At 41.5% G+C, this 22,189-nt stretch overlaps 1 protein-coding gene, 1 long non-coding RNA gene and 2 gene segments (V, D, J or C); 3 read left to right on the top strand and 1 right to left on the bottom strand.

Annotated features, from left to right (window-relative positions):
* LOC102076541 (Ig kappa chain V-V region MOPC 21-like) overlaps nucleotides 1-22,189 on the top strand; it is an 811,057-nt gene that overhangs the window by 493,885 nt on the left and 294,983 nt on the right.
* Nucleotides 1-22,189, top strand: part of LOC102076925 (Ig kappa-b4 chain C region-like) — a 489,463-nt gene that overhangs the window by 257,580 nt on the left and 209,694 nt on the right.
* Nucleotides 1,441-4,633, top strand: LOC109196588 (uncharacterized). The gene is made up of 6 exons (XM_019350825.2): nucleotides 1,441-1,583; nucleotides 1,701-1,911; nucleotides 2,018-2,151; nucleotides 2,311-2,476; nucleotides 2,661-2,954; nucleotides 3,262-4,633. The coding sequence occupies exons 2-6, from the start codon at nucleotides 1,802-1,804 to the stop codon at nucleotides 4,109-4,111; spliced, it is 1,554 nt and encodes a 517-aa protein (XP_019206370.1). The 5' UTR covers nucleotides 1,441-1,583; nucleotides 1,701-1,801; the 3' UTR covers nucleotides 4,112-4,633.
* Nucleotides 5,806-7,468, bottom strand: LOC109196613 (uncharacterized). The gene is made up of 2 exons (XR_002058027.2): nucleotides 6,999-7,468; nucleotides 5,806-6,822 (listed from the first exon to the last, which is right to left on the bottom strand). It is a non-coding gene; the product is annotated as an uncharacterized LOC109196613 (long non-coding RNA).

Below are 22,189 nucleotides of genomic sequence, written 5' to 3'. Positions count from 1 at the left end.
TTTCCTTCATCACCACGAAGGAAAACAGTCTGTGGACGTCCGAGTTTGGTGATTTTTGTGTCACAGGTCTACGTGCTTTATACAGGGACTTCCACAGCCTTTTCAACAGCGCTGCGGACCGCGGGGGGGGGGCAGTGTTTTGGAAATGACAGTCTTCATTACAAAGCTTCCTTCGTTATGAATTAGCATACATGTTTTTATTGAACATTTGAAGAACTAGCAAAAAACACAGAAACTGTTGTAGAGGACATAAAGTCAGAGATAGAAACGACAAGGAGCAGGTGCATCTAGTACAGGTAGAGCTGCTGCAAAAACCCACAGAGCTCAGCAGCCAGCGCAACAAATTCTGGATCCTTTGCTTTTAGTTAGCAGTTAGCATTAGCAGCACATCCTGCGTCCGATGTGAAAGGACCTTTATGCTGCGCACTGTGACTCACAGCAATGGTCCCGGGTCAGCCCTGACTTTGTGTTAAACTAATCCTAAAGTAATAATGGTATTTCTAACCACTGACATACCACAACTTTATCCTTTCAACAGCTGCTGAAAGTAAGGGGACCTAGCTGCTATCGGATATTTATATAGAGATCCTCCAGCTTCAAACTGTATTACCCTTCAAGGACCTGCAGTTCAAAAAAGTGCCCCTCCGACAGCCAAACCCATCTGTTCTCTGATTGGATTGTTACATTTGTGATTGACATGACATTGACCAATCAGATGACAGGAAGAAAAATAGGGTCAAAATTCGTACTTGTAACTTGCAGGGGGGTTTTTGGCTAAGTCCACACACAAATCTTTTTTACACATACAAATCTTTTTTACGCACGCACAAATTCTTTTTACACATACAAATCTTTTTTACGCACGCACAAATTCTTTTTACACATACAAATCTTTTTTACGCACGCACAAATTCTTTTTACACATACAAATCTTTTTTACACACACACAAATCTTTTTTACACATACAAATCTTTTTTACGCACGCACAAATTCTTTTTACACATACAAATCCTGATTTACAAGTACAAAACTGATTTACAAGTACAAAATATTTATGACCACATTTTGAGCCCATATTATGGAAATGTATTGAAGATAAACGTAACTCAAGCCAGGTGTTTTTGGTCAGAACAAGCAAACAGTTTGTAAAATCTTCGCTGTTATGATAAATGACATTGAATAAAGAGAAGCAAATAAAACTGATGAATACAAAAACAATCTTAACCGTACAAGACAAGTATAGATTGAGTTGGGCTGTTACAAGTTTAATTCATAACAGTTACATTGCCTCACCCCTGCCATCAAACACTTCAGTGGCTTCAAGTGTAGGCGTAGCCTCTACAGGTACTGCAGCAGAGGGAAAGCAGAGTCAGGAGGGTCTTGGAAGAAGTTCAGAAAAGATCCAAATAGGCAGTCTGAACAGTCTTACTTGTTTGCAGGTGGAGTAATGCACGAATGGATAAAAAAGAGTGAGAGGTTATCAGCTGTTGAGGAGCAAATGGAGATCCGTGTCCAGGGGAGTGAGGCTATTGCGAGTGTGAAAGGTTGTCCAGGAAGTAACTAAGAAGACATGAACAGAGAGGTAAGTACTAGAGCTATGAGCAACGTGAGGCCAATAACTGACATTGGTTAACAGATAATATGGCAAAGACTGGTTGTGAACGGTGGTCTTAAATACAGCTGGCTTGATTTGTCTCAGGTGGTGATCCTCAGAGGACCGATGAAGTAGAGCAGCCAGCACCCCAAGTAGAGCAGGCACTGTGGAAAAATAGTTGTGACTCAACTAGACCATTACAAAGTATGGCCTGGAGGATTTTCATCTCAAGGTGCAAGAACATTCTTAATGACTGTACACGGCGGCTGCTGATGGATGATGTTGGGCCAGATGTGCTACAGTTAGCGTTAAGGAGGTATGATCAAAGCAAGATCGAAAACATTTAACATTTAAAATGTTTAAGGGGAATATGGCCTGAAAATATAACATGAATTAAGAAGTAATTTTTTGATATCTTTGAGGTTGGAGACTATGCAGAGAAGCCTTCAGTGGGCAAGAGGAAGACTGATCAATGTAACTGCAGCAGATCAACTTCTGCGTGACTTGGCTGAATTGATTCAGGAGGTCGAACTGTCTACTCAGCATGGCCAACAAGGTAAGCACATATTGTGTCGATTCCTTGACTCACCAACAGTGTGAAATAAATTATGACTCTGTCTTAACCTATTTTCCAAATATTTACCTATTTACCTGATATATTTACCTGATATATGGGGTGCCTTTACCTATTTACCAAACGCTTATATATTTTCAGGCTGTTTTGGATACCAGGCACCAGTGGTTTTCAACAGAGGTAGAGGTAGATCCCTTTACCTTATCACTCGGGAACAGCTTTCATTCCTGAAGTCATGTGGATTCACTGCACCTCAGATGGCTGATATTTTGAATGTTTCACTTCGTACAATTCGAAGACGTCTGCGGTCAGTGACTTTTGAAACCAGTGTGACTTTCATTTCTTTGTGACACACACTCACTGTTTATTCAAATTAAATGGTATTGTGAAATTGTAAACATTAGTATATTTGAATGTGCACCACTGGTCAAGTAATGAAGTGTGCTGTTATGGTAGTGATAAATTACTCATGTTTTTTTGTCTGATTTCAGACAGTATCATTTCACCCGTGCATCAATGTATGCGGAACTGACTGACAGTGCCTTGGATGAACATGTGCAGGACATTGTTGCTGGCAATGAACAAATTGGTCCTGAGGCTGTCAGAGCCTCCCTGCGAGTACGTGGACTACGTGTACAGCGAAGGAGGGTTCGAGCAAGCATGTTACGGATAAATCCTGGAGCAGCTGCCCTTAGAGCAGTTTTGCGGAGACCAGAACGAAGAACATATCAGGTTGCAGGTCCAAACTCATTGTGGCACATTGATGGAAATCACAAGCTGATAAGGTAACCAACCACACTGATTTGTTGAACACCTATTTTGACCAAAGTGAAATTCAGCATTACATCAAATATAATTGTTGAACAATAAGACACGTCCAATAGAGCCAGGCCCTGGGATGGGCAGTCCTCTAACACAACTGGTTATGTTTAAAGGGGAAGATGAGAGAACACAGACAGCGCAAGCAACATACAGAGAAAAATTCAAACTTGACATGTAATAGTCCCATGTAAATCAAATAAGAGTGTGTTTTCCATTGTTTCAATAACAAAGCAGAAATAATATTTTTCTTCTTATGGACCACGGTTTTAGGTGGAGGATAGTCATTCATGGGGCTATTGATGGATACAGTCGTCTTGTGGTCTTCCTTCATGCCTCAAACAACAACCGTAGCAGTACCGTTTTATCAAGTTTCATCAGAGCCGTGGTATCCTATGGTGTACCCTCGAGGGTCCGGACAGACAGAGGAGGGGAAAACAATGCTGTCTGCCTGATGATGAACATTTTCAGAGGCTTTGATCGTGGAAGTGCCCTAAGAGGAAGGAGTACCCATAATCAGAGAATTGAGAGGCTCTGGGGTGATCTGTGGCGAGGAATGACCAATGTCTACTGTGATTTATTTCACCACCTGGAGGAGGAAGGCATCATAGACATTGACAATGAAATGCACCTTTGGGCTCTCCATTACATCTATCTCCCAAGGATCAACAGAGATTTGAAAGACTTCACTCAACAGTGGAACAATCATGGCTTGCGGACAGAGAGACACTTGAGCCCATTACAGATTTTTGTCCGAGGCAGCCTCCAGCAACAGGGCCGAGCCTCAACTGCCATGCAGGACATCTTTCAGACTAGAGCAGCTGCTGCTGCTGGGACTATTGGTGGGACAGCTGATGGTAGTGTGACAGCCACTGAGAGTGAGACGACTGCTGCTCAGGGCTTAGGTACTGATTCTGGTGGTGGTGCTCATGGTACAGATGAGCTGGGACTGCTGGTCGACTGGCCTGAGAGGATTACTGTGCCAGACATCGAATTTACTCTGGACGGACCGATGATGGAGCAAGTGGTAGAACTATTTAATCCACTAACTGGCACCAGAGGGAGTCATGGTATTGAACTCATCTCTGGCTTAATATACTTTCTGGACTCGACATATCACTGAGACAGTTCAATTATTGACTGAAACATAATAGCAGCAAGTGGAAAGACTTCAAAATATCTAGGTGACTGGATACATATAATGTGAAAAGTTATAATACGTGTTTACTATGTACCATTGAGTAGTGGAGATACAAGAACGAGCTGTGTGACACTGAAAATAAAAAATGTTGAGTGATTTTTAAAGTGTATAAGATGGAAGTTGTGAAATGGAAAGTATACAACTGAAGCTGAATCTCGATAAAGTCAACTTGATTAATCTAAAAGTTACAGCTGTTGATATTGATAAATACAACTATAAAGCAGTGACAGTAAATAATTAAAAAATAAAAAAATGTATAGTAGGTCTTGAAGTGGCTCAGTATAGTGTAGTAGATATAAAGTGGTTTAGCGTGTGTTTGATGTTGTGACAGTTTACACCGAGCACATTATGTTTTGCTTTGTACAGATTATGCTTTGTACAAACATAGTTCTGAAAATACTGGACTCCAGTGTAAAATGTGAATAAAAAAAGAGCAAGCACTGATTTGCAAATGTGAAAGGCAAAGTTTATTCACAGTAGAACATAGAAAACATGTCAAATGTTTACACTGAGACTATGTTGTTAAAAATAAGTCCATTTTAATTTGATGGCAGCAATATGTTTCAAAACAGTTGGGATGGGGCAAGAGAAGGCTGGAAAAAGTGGTACTAAAAAGAAACAGCTGCAGGGATATTTTAAAAGTAACAGGTCAGTTACATGATTAGATATTAAAAGCATCTTAGAGAAGCAGAGTTGCTCTGGAGGAAATATGGGCAGAGGTTGAACAATCTGCAAAAAAACTCCATTAACAAATTGTGCAACAATTTCAGAATAATGTTCCCAAGTGTAAAGTTGTAAAGACTTAAAATATTCCATCCTCTAGAGGCATAAAAATATATTTTATCAAAAGATTCAGTGACTGGAGAAATCTCTTTGCAGAAACAATGAGGCTAAAAGCCATGATGTCAGTGATCTTCAAACGCTCACAGGAAAGTTATCATCATGGAGCCTTAAACAGACACGATTCTGTCATGGAAATCAGTGCATTTCCTGTATCCTTTGGGGCAACAGACCTGAGTCACACTTTTAGAGAGGTACCTGATGAGGTGGATTGAGAGGAATATCCATGATGCATGGCAGTTTGTTCACTCACTTCCTCTCCACCACAGCTTCCGAAGCGCGGCCAATCACAGAGCTTGCTCTCCTGATCCAAGAAGAACACATCAAAGTGCACTGCACTCACCTGAACTGACAGAACACCTGTCATTAACATTTTGGTGCACACATAAGCTTGTTCTCAAAAACCCGCCTGCCCATCCACTTCTTGTGTACAGCCTCTGTTTTGATCTTCCAGTTCAGCAAATGTATATATGTGGGTGTCCAGGTAGTTGTATTCCTCCACCACATCATATCAGCGGGTTCAGTATCTTATACTTATGTCAAGATAATGCACACTGCAGCCCATTTGTATCTACAGTTATCAGAAAGAAGCCATAACCAAATTACATGGATTCTTTTTTTTTTTTAAATTACTTCATGTCATACAGGTAAACTAGTTATGTTATGTACAACGCTGTCATGTGCCACTCTCTGTTTCAAATTCATGTAAGACATCCAGAGTACTCTGATGACATTGACAAGGACAACTCCAGTTTACATGGGAAACAATTATTTCATGTTTTTGAGATTATTTATTTACATCACTTTTCAGAAAACGTACATACAGGTCTGATTCAAAACTGCATATCTATTTTTAATGCATGTTGATGGGGCAAAAATATTCCTGAGATACTGTTAACATTATTAAATTTGAAGGCTATTATACAGTGGTATTACTTTAAACTGAGTAAAACGGTATTTTGATAAAAGTTAAGGTCTCCGTTTGTTTCAGAAAAAGCATTCTGTCATTTATTTGCTTTTATTATTTATTCATATGCCCTCCGCGGACCATCTCGGCACTGCGTGGGTGATTATGGCTCCGTGCACACTAAGTGCTGCACACAGGGACAAGGCGCACTAGGTTACGATCAGATCTTCCCTGGGCAGGGAGAGGTGATGAACTGTATGCCACTTTTTCATTGGCATACATTAAGTACAATGTTTTATTGCCTACGGTGGGGCAGGTCACATACTGGGTGAAGGTGGGCAGTGTGGAGTCCAGCGAGACATGATTAAAGTCCCCTGATATTAGAAGAAGAGCTCTCGGAGATTGCGTCTGCAGTCTGCGGACCACAGAGAGTCACAGGCTGCCTCCACGGATGCTAACGGCTATTAGCTCAATGTCTCTGTTGCAGAGTTGTTCTTTCACAGCAATGTGCCCAGGGATACCACAGCTGTCTTTAACAAACACTGCCCAGTCCCCCTCCTTTCCTCTCACCGCTGTCTCTCGTCTTGTCCGGCCGCAGCAGCTGGAAGCCGGGCAGCCTACTCACAGAGGGAGTACCGGGCAGTGTCGGGGTACTGCCACTGTGACCGGGTTAGCGTCATTAGCTCCTCAATCATATCAGGGAGCGATCTCACGTTTACAGTGATTACAGGAAGGAGAGATGGTGTGTAAGGTGTCCTTCTCGGGAGACATCACCCCCGTCTCTTCCCTCACTGGGGACGTAGGGTCTGTCTGCTGGTAGCGCAGCTGCAGGGGCAGCGCTAACAGCTGATCCCTAACGTAAACAAAGGAGCCATGCGCCGAGTGTCTAAATACGGGTGAAAAAGAGAAGACAAAAGAAGAGAAAAGTCAACATAACTAGCACGGAGCGGTAATGCATGACGGCAGAATCTGATTGCTAAGACATAAGTTAAAGGTTAAGAGAAGTAAAGAGGAAAATAAGAAAGAAGCTCAGAAATTAGCAGAGCTAGCTCTGCTCATTACCTGTTAGCTGCCATAACAGGTACCACAGTTAAGGTTTCAGAAAAAGTATTCTGTCGTTTGTTTGCTTGATCATGCCTTAACCACATCAAAATGCATAGTGGGATTATAATACAAGTCAATACTGTGACAAGCACTGGTACTGAATAGGCAATCACTTAGCAGCAAGGTGAATCGGTGATGCATTAGTGTGGTCTGCACTTCCTCTTCTTTGATTGGGTGAAATGAGTTGAAAGTAATTGGATGAGGGAACCATGGGGAGTGCCCTGCATAATTTCAATAAAACGCCGTTTTAAACGCCGTTACAGCTGGCACAGAACGCCGTAAAAAACGCCGTTTTTATGCCTCTTTGAACGGCGTTTCCTGCCGAGTGGCGTAAAAAACGGCGTTTCCGTGTGTCTTTGAACGCCGCTTTTTACGTCACTCGGATGGTGCGTTCAGGGCGCCATGTGAGAGTCGGAAAAAACGGCGTCTGTCGAAACAGAACGCCGTTTTTTTCGGCGTTTTGAAAAATTAAACGGCGTTTTTTACGCCGTTTCTTAACCAAACGGGTTAGAAAAGTGGTGAATTTTGGCACTAATGGCTTGCCATAGTTTCACCACTTGCTCGAGGAGCTGCGCCTGGATGACGGCCAATTTGGGCGATATCACCGTCTTTCACTCGCCCAGTTTGAGGACCTGCTGTCTCGCGTCGGTCCCAGAATCGCCCGCCTAGACACCAACTACAGGCGCTCAATCCCACCTGCAGAGCGCCTGTCCATCTGCCTGAGGTTAGTAAAAGTGTTTAATACGGTAGTCCTTTATTGATACCTGTGCTAATATATGCTAAACTATCGTTTATACACTGCTTACATGGCTGTGGTATGCTATCAGTGAATGCCGTCGGTGTTTACTGATAGCAAACTGTGGTATGGAGACGACTGTTTATAATATTTCTAGTGATACTCGACAGTTCTCATCAAGTCCCGATTTAATTCAATTTATGCTGTTATCAGTGTTAGCAACGATAGCATGGCTGTGGTGTCATATCAGTGTATGCTCTCGGTGTTTGCTGATATCAAACTGTGGTATGAGGCCCACTGTGGGTTAATCTTTGTAGTGATACTCACTCCTTTTTTTCTTTAGACCTGGTTTAATTCTGGTATAGTTGAATATTTGTATATAATCCCCGCAGCTGTCAGACTCTATAACAGGGGTCAGCAGCCTTTCTTTAAACTGAGAGCTAGATAAAATTGTGAACAGTTTGGTTCATCTTTAGTTATATGGTTCTATCTAGCATATTCTATCTTGATATGCTGTCTTATCACAGGTTAATTTTTCAAAAATATTAACAATGATTTAAGCAAGGAAAGGGCCACATGTCAACATACAACTCTTTATTTCTATTAATGTCTTACTTCATTCCTACCTGATTGACATGTCTAGGAATTATGAGTGATTGGCTCACTGTAGGGGTAAAAGTTGCTACCAATCAAATTATGATATGGTAAAGTTAAAACAAAACAAAACACAACTGACTGTTTTATATTATATCTAATATATATTATGTAATTATCCTTATAATTACAAAATGTTTTATGTAAGATTTATGTTTTGTAATTTAAATCTGACATCACAAAAGTATTTTGGAATTTGAATAATGTATTTTGTAACTGCAGTACACATAACACTAATTTTGAACAATTTTGTCCAGGTTCCTTGCCACCGGGGACTCCTTCAGGACCATCGCGTTCAGTTTCAGAGTCGGTGTGTCCACGGTGTGCCAGATCACCCCCCAGGTAGTGACGGCCATCTGGGACTGTCTAGTGGGCGACTTCATGGCTGTGCCTTCACCTGGAGACTGGCGGTCCATCACAGAGGGATTCCAGGAGCGCTGGAACTTCCCTCTCTGCTGTGGAGCTCTGGATGGGAAGCACGTCCAGACAAAGGCCCCCCCATATATCATATAGGAGACACACACATTGATATACACTAAATATTTATTCCATTTCTTTTTTTGTGGTGCCCAAATTTATGCACCTGCTTGATTTATCACATTTAACACAAATATCACTGTGTGTGTCTCCTGTATGATATATTTAACTGACATTTTTTATTGTAACAACCAACGATTGATACAGGAAAATAATGGCTATTAACAAGGTTGCCCAAACTTTTGCATCCCACTGTATTAGTATATTCTGTCATTAGTATAATATGAAATAAATTCTACATGTGTCAAGTCGTGTGCCAACATTTGCTGTGTAATAGAACTGAGACATTAGTCATTATAAAAATTTATTTGAAATAATATTAAAATTCTCAAACAGAAAAACATTAAACATAAATATATAAAATATAAGTATTTACAGAGAGACAGGAATAAAAAGGACCCAGCTGCTCTCCAGAGCAGGAACAAGGCTGAGGAGGAAATGCTCCATTGGAGACTGGCATGGCCTCTTCAGGGACACCAGGATGGCCAGCTCCACCACCGATGGACCGTCCTGGGACCAGTCCCTCATCTGCCTCGGAGCTGTCTTTCTCTCTGGGCCTGTAAAACAGCACAATACACAAAGAAATGAGAAGGCTGCTACTAGATTTTAATTTCAACATTGAAAAAAAACAAAAAACAAAAAAAACAGGATATAATCAGATTGGTTGTAGATATTTAGTAAAGGTGATCACAAGGGAATCCCACCGAGTAAAAAGCTATCAGTGTTTGCTGTACATCTGATGCTACAATTGCATACCTGTGGGTGCAGGAGCTCAGGGACTGGGGAGCAAGGAGAAGCAACAGGGGATGCTCTGCTGCAGAATCAGTTGGTTCTATCAAGACAATATTAAATGTTAACAGGTTGAATACAATAATCATAGAGAAAGTATATACAGTGGTCCCTCATTTATTGCAGCAGGGGTTGTCAGAATAACTAGCCCCTCGCCACGCACTTTATACACTTTTTCCCCCACACACATGAACATTAGTCACAGTTCTCACAAGTTGTTTCTCAAAGTGCAAACCTTTGTGGATTGCAAAACGTAAAAGTATTATGCCGTGTTTTGTCTTCATCTGCCTGCCACTTTCGTGCGCCTTTTCCCCTCGCGGTGCAGGTGTCTATTTCCGAATGAGGGTCATGAGTGTTTTTGTGCCGTTTTATCTATTGGACGTGATGGTTATCAAAACCAAACATGATAAATTTGACAAGCGCAGGAGACACGACACGGAGGAGATTTGTCAATCAGGCTGCAGAATGCAATGCTGTACTGTGCAAAAAAAAAAAAAAGAAAAGAAATCAGCGAAAAAGCGAGGCAGTGACGGATGAGCGGGACCACTGTGTGCTGTTTATTAATAAACAAAATATATTCCTATATGACAACATGCATAAAAGCAGAACGGTATTTGTACATCGGTGGGAAAATAGCGGTGTCTTGCTAGCTTTTGTGCGGCTTCCCCGGGTCAGTGAAAAATGTAAAAAGAGAAATGAATGAACTCACCAGGTTGCCCGATCTCTTCACATATCTTCCTCCAAGCTCGGTCCTTTATATTCCTGTCTCGGTACACAAAGCAGCTGGTGTCATACAGCTCCGGGTTGTTTGCTACGGCCTTGATTAGCCTTCCCTCCACTGAAGAATGAAGGGCTTTGGCTGGATCTGCCCCTTTGACCAAGGTCACAGCCACGTCACCAGGCTCCTGATTGGTTGTCGCGGCGCGATTTGACGCTGGAGTTCAGATTTTCCAACTCGAGCGGTAGAGGCGAAACACGCGTATGCACAAAATGCAACACAAAAATTCACGCGCGTGGTTTTTTTCGCGAGTCAAACGCGCCCCACGCGCTACACTGACGCGCGTTTCAGGCGTTTTGGCGTTTTCGCGACGCAAATCTGCCTCCGAATTTTCGCTGGACGCGCAATCGCGTGTCATCGCGCTCTTTCCATTGACTTTACATGTAAACCTGACGCTCTGGCCGCCTCTATCGCGTTCGGTGTGAACACACCGTTAGTTTTCACAGGAGCTACAGTATCCAGAGTCGTACGTAGTGAGGAGGTAAAATTATTAACAAGATAATCGACCTCTGTTGGAGTAGCGTTCAGATAGCTGCTCTGCTCTATGTTGGTACAGGGCATTGAAGATGATAACAGTGGGTGGATTATATTCTTAAACTTAGTTACAGCACTTTCAGAAAGACATCTACTTTGATAAAGTCTACTCTCCACTGCTGTGTAATCAATTATTGTAAATGTAAATGTTATCAGGAAATGATCAGACAGCAGAGGGTTTTCAGGAAACACTGTTAAATGTTCAGTTTCTATGCCATATGTTAAAACAAGATCTAGAGTGTGATTAAAGTGGTGGGTGGGTTCTTTTACATTTTGAGAGAAGCCAATTGAGTCTAATAACAGATTAAATGCCATGTTGAGGCTGTCATTTTTAGCATCTACATGGATGTTAAAATCACCCACAATAATTATTTTATCTGAGCTGAGCACTAAATCAGATAAAAAGTCTGAGAAATCAGAGAGAAACTCTGTGTAAGGCCCAGGTGGACGATAGATGGTAACAAGTAAGACTGGTTTCTGAGTTTCACAGCTGGGGTGGACAAGGCTAAACATCAGGCTTTCAAATGAATTAAAAGTCTGTCTGGGTCTTTCGTTAATTAACAGACTGGTGTGAAAAATTGCTGCCACACCGCCCCCTCGGCCTGTGCTTCGGGATTTCTGGTAGTTAGAATGACTCGGGGGTGTTGATTCATTTAAACTAACATACTCATCCTGCTGCAACCATGTTTCTGTAAGGCAGAGTAAATCGATTTGTTGATCAATTATTAAGTCATGTACTAACAGAGACTTGGAGGAGAGAGACCTAATATTTAATAATCCACATTTCACTGTTTTACTCTTTGGTTCAGATGTGGATACTGTATTGTTCTTTCTTTGTGATTTTTTATGTTTAAGTTGTTTATTGCTGGGTTTTGGTTTGTTTTTTGTCTGTTTGGGAGCTGACACAGTCTCTATGGAGATAGGTTTTTGGGGGGGTAGCAGGAGGAGAGAAGCTGCAGAGAGGCGTGTAAGACTGCAACTCTGCTTCCTGGTCCCAACTCTGGATAGTCATATTTTGGGGGGTTTAATAAATTGGTCCATATTTCTAGAAATGAGAGCTGCTCCATCCAAAGTGGGATGGATGCCGTCTCTCCTAACAAGACCAGGTTTCCTCCAGAAGGTTTGCCAATTATCTATGAAGCCCACATCGTTTCTGGGACACCACTCAGACAGCCAGCAATTTAAGGAGAACATGCGGCTAAACATGTCACTCCTGGTCTGATTGGGGAGGGGACCAGAGAAAACTACAGAGTCCGACATTGTTTTGGCAAAGTTACACACCGATTCAATATTGATTTTAGTGACCTCCGATTGGCGTAACCGGGTGTCATTACTGCCGACGTGAATTATGATCTTACTGTATTTACGTTTACCCTTAGCCAGCAGTTTTAAATTTCCTTCAATGTCGCCTGCTCTGGCCCCTGGAAGACAATTGACTATGGTTGCCGGTGTCTCTAGCTTCACATGTCTGAGAACAGTCCAGGGACACAGCTCATCCAGAGGACAGGAGAAGTATGGTTAGAATTGTTGTGGAGGCCATGCAAGTTCACTGCAGAAACGCTAAACGTGCATCTTGTGAAGAAGTTGCTAAAATCATTGTAAACAGATACCCTCAAACATTTGCAGATTTTACTGAAAAGGGAGAAAGACTGGGTTTTGGACATTATTCACTACTAAGAAGCATCAAATCTACAGTTGAACATGTTAATCGAGATAATACAACACACAGACTTCGTCAAACAAAGAGAACCAGGAATGAGGAAGACTGAAGTCCCAACAGTAATGCAACCTCACCTAAAAAAGTTAGATGCCTTGTTGATAGCTATGGTTGTATTAATTGGCAGCCAGTTGAACTTCCTGAGGGGGAAACACCAGCTTCTTTAGAGGAAAAGAAACACATCCTATTAACAATTTTTAATTCACAAGGACCTGGAGCTGTGGAGAGACCTGATGTGGATGACTTCATGCGCCTCACATATATTTCTCAGCGGCAGCTTATCAACAGTTGTCCCTCACTTTCAGTAGCTGAAATTCAGGAGCAGTGGCCATTCTTGTTTACTCGGAAAGGTCTTTCAAACCACTTTCACAAACTCACAGGTATTGATATCAGTGTGTGTGTGTTTAATGTGCAGAATAATTCCCAATTATGTACAATTATAATATGTTAAAGCGGACTTATGTACATAAGGCCATTAATAATTAACTGTACGTAGCTATTTGCTTTATGACTATCTAGACAGTGTGAAGAAGTGAAGTATTGAAATTATTTTATGTTGCGTAATGACAACATCCCAGCCAACATGTATACATGGGCCCCACCTGGTTTTTGCTCGGGCTGGATGGGTACCATGTGGGCATGGGCTCAAACTGGGCTTTTTGTATGGGGCCTACTTGGATTCTTCACATTAAACCCATATGGGCAATCCCAAGTGGGCATTTTTAGTAGGTCCTAGCTGGGTCAAACATGGGAAACACTTAACTTGGTCCAAAATGGGAAACACATGTAGGACCCACTTGGGTTTTCCACCTGGGATAGACATGGGCAAACACAGTCATTTAAGGATAGGCTGTTGTTGTGTGCCCCAGGTGGGGCAAAGTGAGGTAATCAATATATTTTTTAGTACTGATGACGTAGGTGGGGCCCACCTGGTCAAACTATATGGGTCGCACATGGGCAAATGCAAGTCAGACCCTGAAAACATATCTATGTGGGCCCCAGGTGGGGCAAAGGTGAGGTAGTCAATATATTTTTTAGCACTGATGACACACGTGGGGCTCACCTGGTCAAACTATATGGGTCACACATGGGCAAATGCAAGTCGGACCCTGAAAACATGTCTATGTGGGCCCCATATGGGTTATGTTAAGTTAATATGGGCATATATTTTACGTGGGCTCAAGATTGTTTAGTATATATGGAACCCACTTGGGTTTCTCACATGAAAGCCATATGGGCAAAACCAAGTGGAAACATATAGTAGGTCCTGGCTGGGTCAAACATGGGAAACACTTCACTTGGTTCAAAATGGGAAACACACGTAGGACCCACTTGGGTTTTTCACCTGGGTTAGACATGGGCAAACACAGTCATTTAAAGAAAAGCATTTGCTGTGTGCCCCAGGTGGGGCAAAGTTAGGTAATCAGTATATATTTTTTGGTACTGATGACATAGGTGGGGCCCACCTGGTCAAAATATATGGGTCACACATGGGCAAATGCAAGTCAGACCCTGAAAACATGTCTATGTGGGCCCCAAATGGGTTATGTTAAGTTAATATGGGCATATATTTTACATGGGCTCAAGATTGTTTAGTATATATGGGACCCACATGGGTTTCTAACATTAAATCCATATGGGTGGGCATCCAATGTAGGTCCTAGTTGGGTCAGTGATGGTAAATGTGTACATTGGTTCAAAATGGTAGCACATGCTTATGTGAGGATTCTTCTTCTGTGAAGAGCCTGAGAAAGTGTTATTTGAATAAAGGAGGATTTATTCCAAACAAGCCCATCAAGGATTGCACACAACCCAGGGAGTTCTGTCAAATTGTAAAAAGAATCTCAAAAGAAAGTATGAACATAACTCTCTTTTATAACCTGCAGACAGCACCCATGGGGTACCATTCTCTAACAAATCACCCTAACTTTAACATATTTGGCACAACCTCAGTCTATCACTTTTGCTATCCTTACGTACAGTCAGATGTTCTTTACCCTTCATTTTTGACCCTCTCAGTATTTAGCCTTGGCTAGCGAATGTACTTAAAGTCCACGTTGAGACCTCAAGATGTTATGTGTTATCAGACTCTACAACCCAGCTGTCAAGTGAGACTATAGGAACTTTGATGTTTTTGAACATTCAATGTTACTCAAAACACTCTGCACACTATTCCAAATAACTGGTTTGAAACTGGTTACTTTTTAATTTTAGATTTCATTTTAAGTACTTAATTTGAACTTTCAGCGCTCTGCATGGTAGGCTGCATGGTGAGGCTCAGATAAGATAAAATAAGGACTTCATGATTCTTCTTAGGTAAATTCACTTGTCACAGCAGCAATAATAAGTGATTAAAACGGACACAAGAGTAGAAAAAAAGAAAAGCAAAAAATACAAATAAAAAACCTAAGATAAAAGTGAATTACACAGACAAAATCCAGATTTGGCATTTGCAAATTAAGGATTACTGGTTGTTCAAACAATTAAGACTATTTACTTGAGCAAACATGCAATTGAGGATTTTTAGTAGATCAGACACACTCTATTGTATTAGAGAAAAGACAGTTAGCTACATGGAAGTTGGAAGTTTTGGTTAATCAGATCCAGTAAAGCTCCTGAAGTATATTACCGATCTGTTCACTTGGTGTTCGCTCGCTTTGTGGTATAGTATCACTTCCTGTTCCTGCTCAAACACAGTGGTGTTTCTGAGTAGCTTTTCTGCTTAGCAATTTAATTTAAATCTTTTGATACATCCCTTTTTCATAGTATAATCTTAACGTGCTTCATCTGAATCACCCTTTCTGTGTACTCACTACCTAATTTATAGCCAAAGTATTCACTCACTGTCTCTTTACTGTTTCGCTAGCTTAGCTTAGCTCGTAGCCGACTTGTTAGCACCATGGCTACTTCACCTGTCCCTCCTGCACTTTCGTGCTCATTGTGTCAGATGTTTAGCTACTCCTTGGCCTCCTTTAGCAGTAATGATACCTGTAACAAATGTAGCATATTTGCAGCTCTGGAGGCCAGGATTACTGAATTGGAGACTCGGCTTCGCACCCTTCATTCACCCGTAGCTAGCCAGGCCCCTGTAGCTGGTGCAGCCGAAGATAGCGTAGGCCCCGCTAGCTGTTCCCCGGCAGACCCCAAGCAGCTGGGGAAAGAGGGCGGCTGGGTGATGGTGAGGAGGAAGCATAGTCCCAAACAGAAGCCCCAGGTACACCACCAACCTGTTCATGTGTCTAACCGTTTTTCCCCACTCGGCGACACACCCGCCGGGGGTCAAACTCTGGTAATTGGTGATTCTGTTCTCAGACATGTGAAGCTAGAGACACCGGCAACCATAGTCAATTGTCTTCCAGGGGCCAGAGCAGGCGACATTGAAGGAAATTTAAAACTGCTGGCTAAGGGTAAACGTAAATACAGTAAGATCATAATTCACGTCGGCAGTAATGACACCCGGTTACGCCAATCGGAGGTCACTAAAATCAATATTGAATCGGTGTGTAACTTTGCCAAAACAATGTCGGACTCTGTAGTTTTCTCTGGTCCCCTCCCCAATCAGACCAGGAGTGACATGTTTAGCCGCATGTTCTCCTTAAATTGCTGGCTGTCTGAGTGGTGTCCCAGAAACGATGTGGGCTTCATAGATAATTGGCAAACCTTCTGGAGGAAACCTGGTCTTGTTAGGAGAGACGGCATCCATCCCACTTTGGATGGAGCAGCTCTCATTTCTAGAAATATGGACCAATTTATTAAACCCCCCAAAATATGACTATCCAGAGTTGGGACCAGGAAGCAGAGTTGCAGTCTTACACGCCTCTCTGCAGCTTCTCTCCTCCTGCTACCCCCCCAAAAACCCATCTCCATTGAGACTGTGTCAGCTCCCAAAAAGACAAAAAACAAACTAAAAACCAGCAATAAACAACTTAAACATAAAAAATCACAAAGAAAGAACAATACAGTATCCACATCTGAACCAAAGAGTAAAACAGTGAAATGTGGATTATTAAATATTAGGTCTCTCTCCTCCAAGTCTCTGTTAGTACATGACTTAATAATTGATCAACAAATCGATTTACTCTGCCTTACAGAAACCTGGTTGCAGCAGGATGAGTATGTTAGTTTAAATGAATCAACACCCCCGAGTCATTCTAACTACCAGAAATCCCGAAGCACAGGCCGAAGGGGCGGTGTGGCAGCAATTTTTCACACCAGTCTATTAATTAACGAAAGACCAAGACAGACTTTTAATTCATTTGAAAGCCTGATGCTTAGCCTTGTCCACCCCAGCTGTAAAACTCAGAAACCAGTCTTACTTGTTATCATCTATCGTCCACCTGGGCCTTACACAGAGTTTCTCTCTGATTTCTCAGACTTTTTATCTGATTTAGTGCTCAGCTCAGATAAAATAATTATTGTGGGTGATTTTAACATCCATGTAGATGCTAAAAATGACAGCCTCAACATGGCATTTAATCTGTTATTAGACTCAATTGGCTTCTCTCAAAATGTAAAAGAACCCACCCACCACTTTAATCACACTCTAGATCTTGTTTTAACATATGGCATAGAAACTGAACATTTAACAGTGTTTCCTGAAAACCCTCTGCTGTCTGATCATTTCCTGATAACATTTACATTTACAATAATTGATTACACAGCAGCGGAGAGTAGACTTTATCACAGTAGATGTCTTTCTGAAAGTGCTGTAACTAAGTTTAAGAATATAATCCACCCACTGTTATCATCTTCAATGCCCTGTACCAACATAGAGCACAGCAGCTATCTGAACGCTACTCCAACAGAGGTCGATTATCTTGTTAATAATTTTACCTCCTCACTACGTACGACTCTGGATACTGTAGCTCCTGTGAAAACTAAGGTCTCAAATCCGAAGTACCTGACTCCGTGGTATAATTCTCAAACACGTAGCCTAAAACAGATAACTCGTAAGCTGGAGAGGAAATGGCGTGTCACAAATTTAGAGGATCATCATTTAGCCTGGAGAAATAGTTTGCTGCTTTATAAGAAAGCCCTCCGCAAAGCCAGAACATCTTACTATTCGTCACTGATTGAAGAAAATAAGAACAACCCCAGGTTTCTCTTCAGCACTGTAGCCAGGCTGACAAAAAGTCAGAGCTCTACTGAGCCAACAATCCCTTTAACGTTAACTAGTAATGACTTCATGAACTTCTTCACAAATAAAATTTTTATCATTAGAGAAAAAATTACCAATAATCATCCCACAGATGTAATATTATCTACAGCTACTTTTAGTACCATTGATGTTAAGTTAAACTCTTTTTCTCCAATTGATCTTTCTGAGTTAACTTCAATAATTAATTCCTCCAAACCATCAACGTGTCTTTTAGACCCCATTCCTACAAAACTGCTCAAAGAAGTCCTGCCATTAATTAATTCTTCGATCTTAAATATGATCAACCTATCTCTAATAATCGGCTATGTACCACAGGCCTTCAAGGTGGCTGTAGTTAAACCTTTACTTAAAAAGCCATCTCTAGACCCAGCAGTCTTAGCTAATTATAGGCCAATCTCCAACCTTCCTTTCATATCAAAAATCCTTGAAAGAGTAGTTGTCAAACAGCTAACAGATCATCTGCAGAGGAATGGTTTATTTGAAGAGTTTCAGTCAGGTTTCAGAGCTCATCACAGCACAGAAACAGCTTTAGTGAAGGTTACAAATGATCTTCTTATGGCCTCTGACAGTGGACTCATTTCTGTGCTTGTCCTGCTAGACCTCAGTGCTGCGTTCGATACTGTTGACCATAATATCCTATTAGAGCGATTAGAACATGCTGTAGGTATTACAGGTACTGCACTGCAGTGGTTTGTATCATATCTATCTAATAGACTCCAATTTGTTCAAGTAAATGGAGAGTCCTCTTCACACACTAAGGTCAATTATGGTGTTCCACAGGGTTCAGTGCTAGGACCAATTCTATTTACATTATACATGCTTCCCTTAGGCAGCATCATTAGAAGACATAGCATAAATTTTCACTGCTATGCAGATGACACGCAGCTCTATCTATCCATGAAGCCAGGTAACACAGACCAATTAGTTAAACTGCAGGAATGTCTTAAAGACATAAAGACCTGGATGTCCGCTAACTTTCTGCTTCTTAATTCAGATAAAACTGAGGTTATTGTACTCGGCCCTGAAAATCTTAGAAATATGGTATCTAAGCAGATTCTTACTCTGGATGGCATTACCTTGGCCTCCAGTAATGCTGTGAGGAACCTTGGAGTCATTTTTGACCAGGACATGTCCTTCAATGCACATATTAAACAAATATGTAAGACTGCTTTCTTCCATTTGCGCAACATCTCTAAAATTAGAAATATCCTGTCTCAGAGTGATGCTGAAAAACTAGTTCATGCATTTATTACTTCCAGGCTGGACTACTGTAATTCTTTATTATCAGGATGTCCTAAAAACTCACTGAAAAGCCTTCAGCTGATCCAAAATGCTGCAGCAAGGGTACTGACAGGGACTAGAAAGAGAGAGCATATTTCTCCTGTTTTGGCTTCCCTTCATTGGCTTCCTGTTAAATCCAGAATTGAATTCAAAATCCTGCTCCTCACATACAAGGTCTTAAATAATCAGGCCCCATCTTATCTTAATGACCTTGTAGTACCATATCACCCCATTAGAGCACTTCGCTCTCGCTCTGCAGGCTTACTTGTTGTTCCTAGAGTATTTAAAAGTAGAATGGGAGGGAGAGCCTTCAGTTTTCAGGCCCCTCTTCTGTGGAACCAGCTTCCAGTTTGGATTTGGGAGACAGACACTATCTCTACTTTCAAGATTAGGCTTAAAACTTTCCTTTTTGCTAAAGCATATAGTTAGGGCTGGACCAGGTGACCCTGAATCCTCCCTTAGTTATGCTGCAATAGACGTAGGCTGCCGGGGATTCCCATGATGCATTGAGTTTTTCCCTTCCAGTCACCTTTCTCACTCACTATGTGTTAATAGACCTCTCTGCATCGAATCATATCTGTTATTAATATCTGTCTCTCTTCCACAGCATGTCTTTATCCTGTTTTTCTTCTTTCACCCCAACCGGTCACAGCAGATGGCCCCGCCCCTCCCTGAGCCTGGTTCTGCCGGAGGTTTCTTCCTGTTAAAAGGGAGTTTTTCCTTCCCACTGTCGCCAAAGTGCTTGCTCATAGGGGGTCATATGATTGTTGGGTTTTTCTCTGTATTTATTATTGTGCTATCTACTGTACAATATAAAGCGCCTTGAGGCGACTTTTGTTGTGATTTGGCGCTATATAAATAAAATTGAATTGAATTGAATTGAATTGTGTCTCCACAGATGATCCATGGCCCATGCTTTCTGGACATTTACACAAGACGAACAACAATGAAGACAAGCTCTCTCACCATCTTGCAAGAAGCTGTCTCTGTCCAATAGGTTTATTGAGTGCAACAGTTTTGATTTTTTTTCCTTATTTTACCTGTTTGTTAAAAATTATTTCAGCTACTTACACTTTAATTGTCACATGTATTGGCTCACCCTACAAATCAATGAACTCAGTCCACAAAGCAAGATCAGGGTTCAGTGCAGGTCAGTCAAGTTCCTTCACACCACACACGCTCATCCATGTCCTTGTGGATCCTGCTTTGTGCATTGATTTGGTGGTGTGAGCCAGTATTTTGGACAAAGTGTATTTAAAGGCAGAAGTGTGGGGCTTTATATTATATTCATTACAATTCAGTTTATTTGTATGGTGCCAGCAAAATGAATGCCAAGGCACTTCACATTGTAGGTTTACGACCCTACAAAATATAACTAAGAAAACCCAACACTTGAGCATATGTTGTCTGCCATGATATGGATATGACATAATATCGTTATTGTTTGTTTCAGATTCAGTTTCAGTTTCAATTTTATTTCTATAGCACATTTAAAAGTCTCAAGTACAACAAAGTGCTTCACAGACGAGCCGCATTTGCGGGTTACAGCAGTAAAAGAGCAGGAAATACAACTGTCAGCAGAAGAAATACAGTTATAGAATGGTGACGTGACAACAAGCATGAACCGGGGTAAAGTTAAAAACTAAGTTGTTTGGAAGGCAAGCTTGAACAGATGGGTTTTTAACCGTGATTTGAAGGATTGGATGGATTCCGACGCACGGACATCAAACGGCAAGCTGTTCCAGAGTTTTGGTGCGGCAAAAGCAAAAGCACGATCCCCCCTAGTCTTCCGTCGAGACATTGGTTGCATTAAGAGCCCCTGGTTAGAGGATCTGAGTGCTCTCGGGGGGATGTATAGATCAAGGAGATCGATCAAGTAACTGGGTGCCAGGTTATTTAAAATTTTAAAAGTGTATAAAAGGATTTTAAAAATGATACGGTATTTGACAGGAAGCCAATGAAGGTTGGCGAGGGTGGGTGTGATATGGTCATGTCTTCTGGTGCCGCTTAAAAGGCGTGCTGCGGCATTCTGGACTAATTTCAGGCGTTGGATGAGGGACAGTTGGAGGCCTAAATAAAGAGAATTACAGTAGTCCAATCTCGAAGTTACGAGAGCATGAATGAGCTCTTCAAGGTCATTGTGTCGTAAGTAGGGCATTGCCTTAGTTTGTACAACCATCTGAGAAAATACAAGGAGTACATGGTTTAGTAAAAAGAAGTGCTTCCTCACTGAAAATATGTTTTCAGTTCTTTTCGATTCTTGATTTTGGAAATGTGTATTTCAGCAGGGAAAAATCAGAACTGAAATAAAAAGTGGTGTGGAGCACATGAATTATATTTTGTGTGTGTGTCCTCAGCAGTCTTACAAATATGTAAGACTGCTTTCTTCCATTTGCGCAACATCTCTAAAGTTAGAAATATCCTGTCTCAGAGTGACGCTGAAAAACTAGTTCATGCATTTATTACTTCCAGGCTGGACTACTGTAATTCACTATTATCAGGATGTCCTAAAAACTCGCTGAAAAGCCTTCAGCTGATCCAAAATGCTGCAGCAAGGGTACTGACAGGGACTAGAAAGAGAGAGCATATTTCTCCTGTTTTGGCTTCCCTTCATTGGCTTCCTGTTAAATCCAGAATTGAATTCAAAATCCTGCTCCTCACATACAAGGTCTTAAATAATCAGGCCCCATCTTATCTTAATGACCTTGTAGTACCATATCACCCCATTAGAGCACTTCGCTCTCACTCTGCAGGCTTACTTGTTGTTCCTAGAGTATTTAAAAGTAGAATGGGAGGGAGAGCCTTCAGTTTTCAGGCCCCTCTTCTGTGGAACCAGCTTCCAGTTTGGATTCGGGAGACAGACACTATCTCTACTTTCAAGATTAGGCTTAAAACTTTCCTTTTTGCTAAAGCATATAGTTAGGGCTGGACCAGGTGACCCTGAATCCTCCCTTAGTTATGCTGC

Source organism: Oreochromis niloticus, linkage group LG22 (genome assembly GCF_001858045.2).
Source record: "Oreochromis niloticus isolate F11D_XX linkage group LG22, O_niloticus_UMD_NMBU, whole genome shotgun sequence".
NCBI lineage: Eukaryota > Metazoa > Chordata > Actinopteri > Cichliformes > Cichlidae > Oreochromis > Oreochromis niloticus.
Note: the sequence above shows the minus strand (reverse complement) of the source record. Positions and strands in the feature narration are given on the sequence as shown.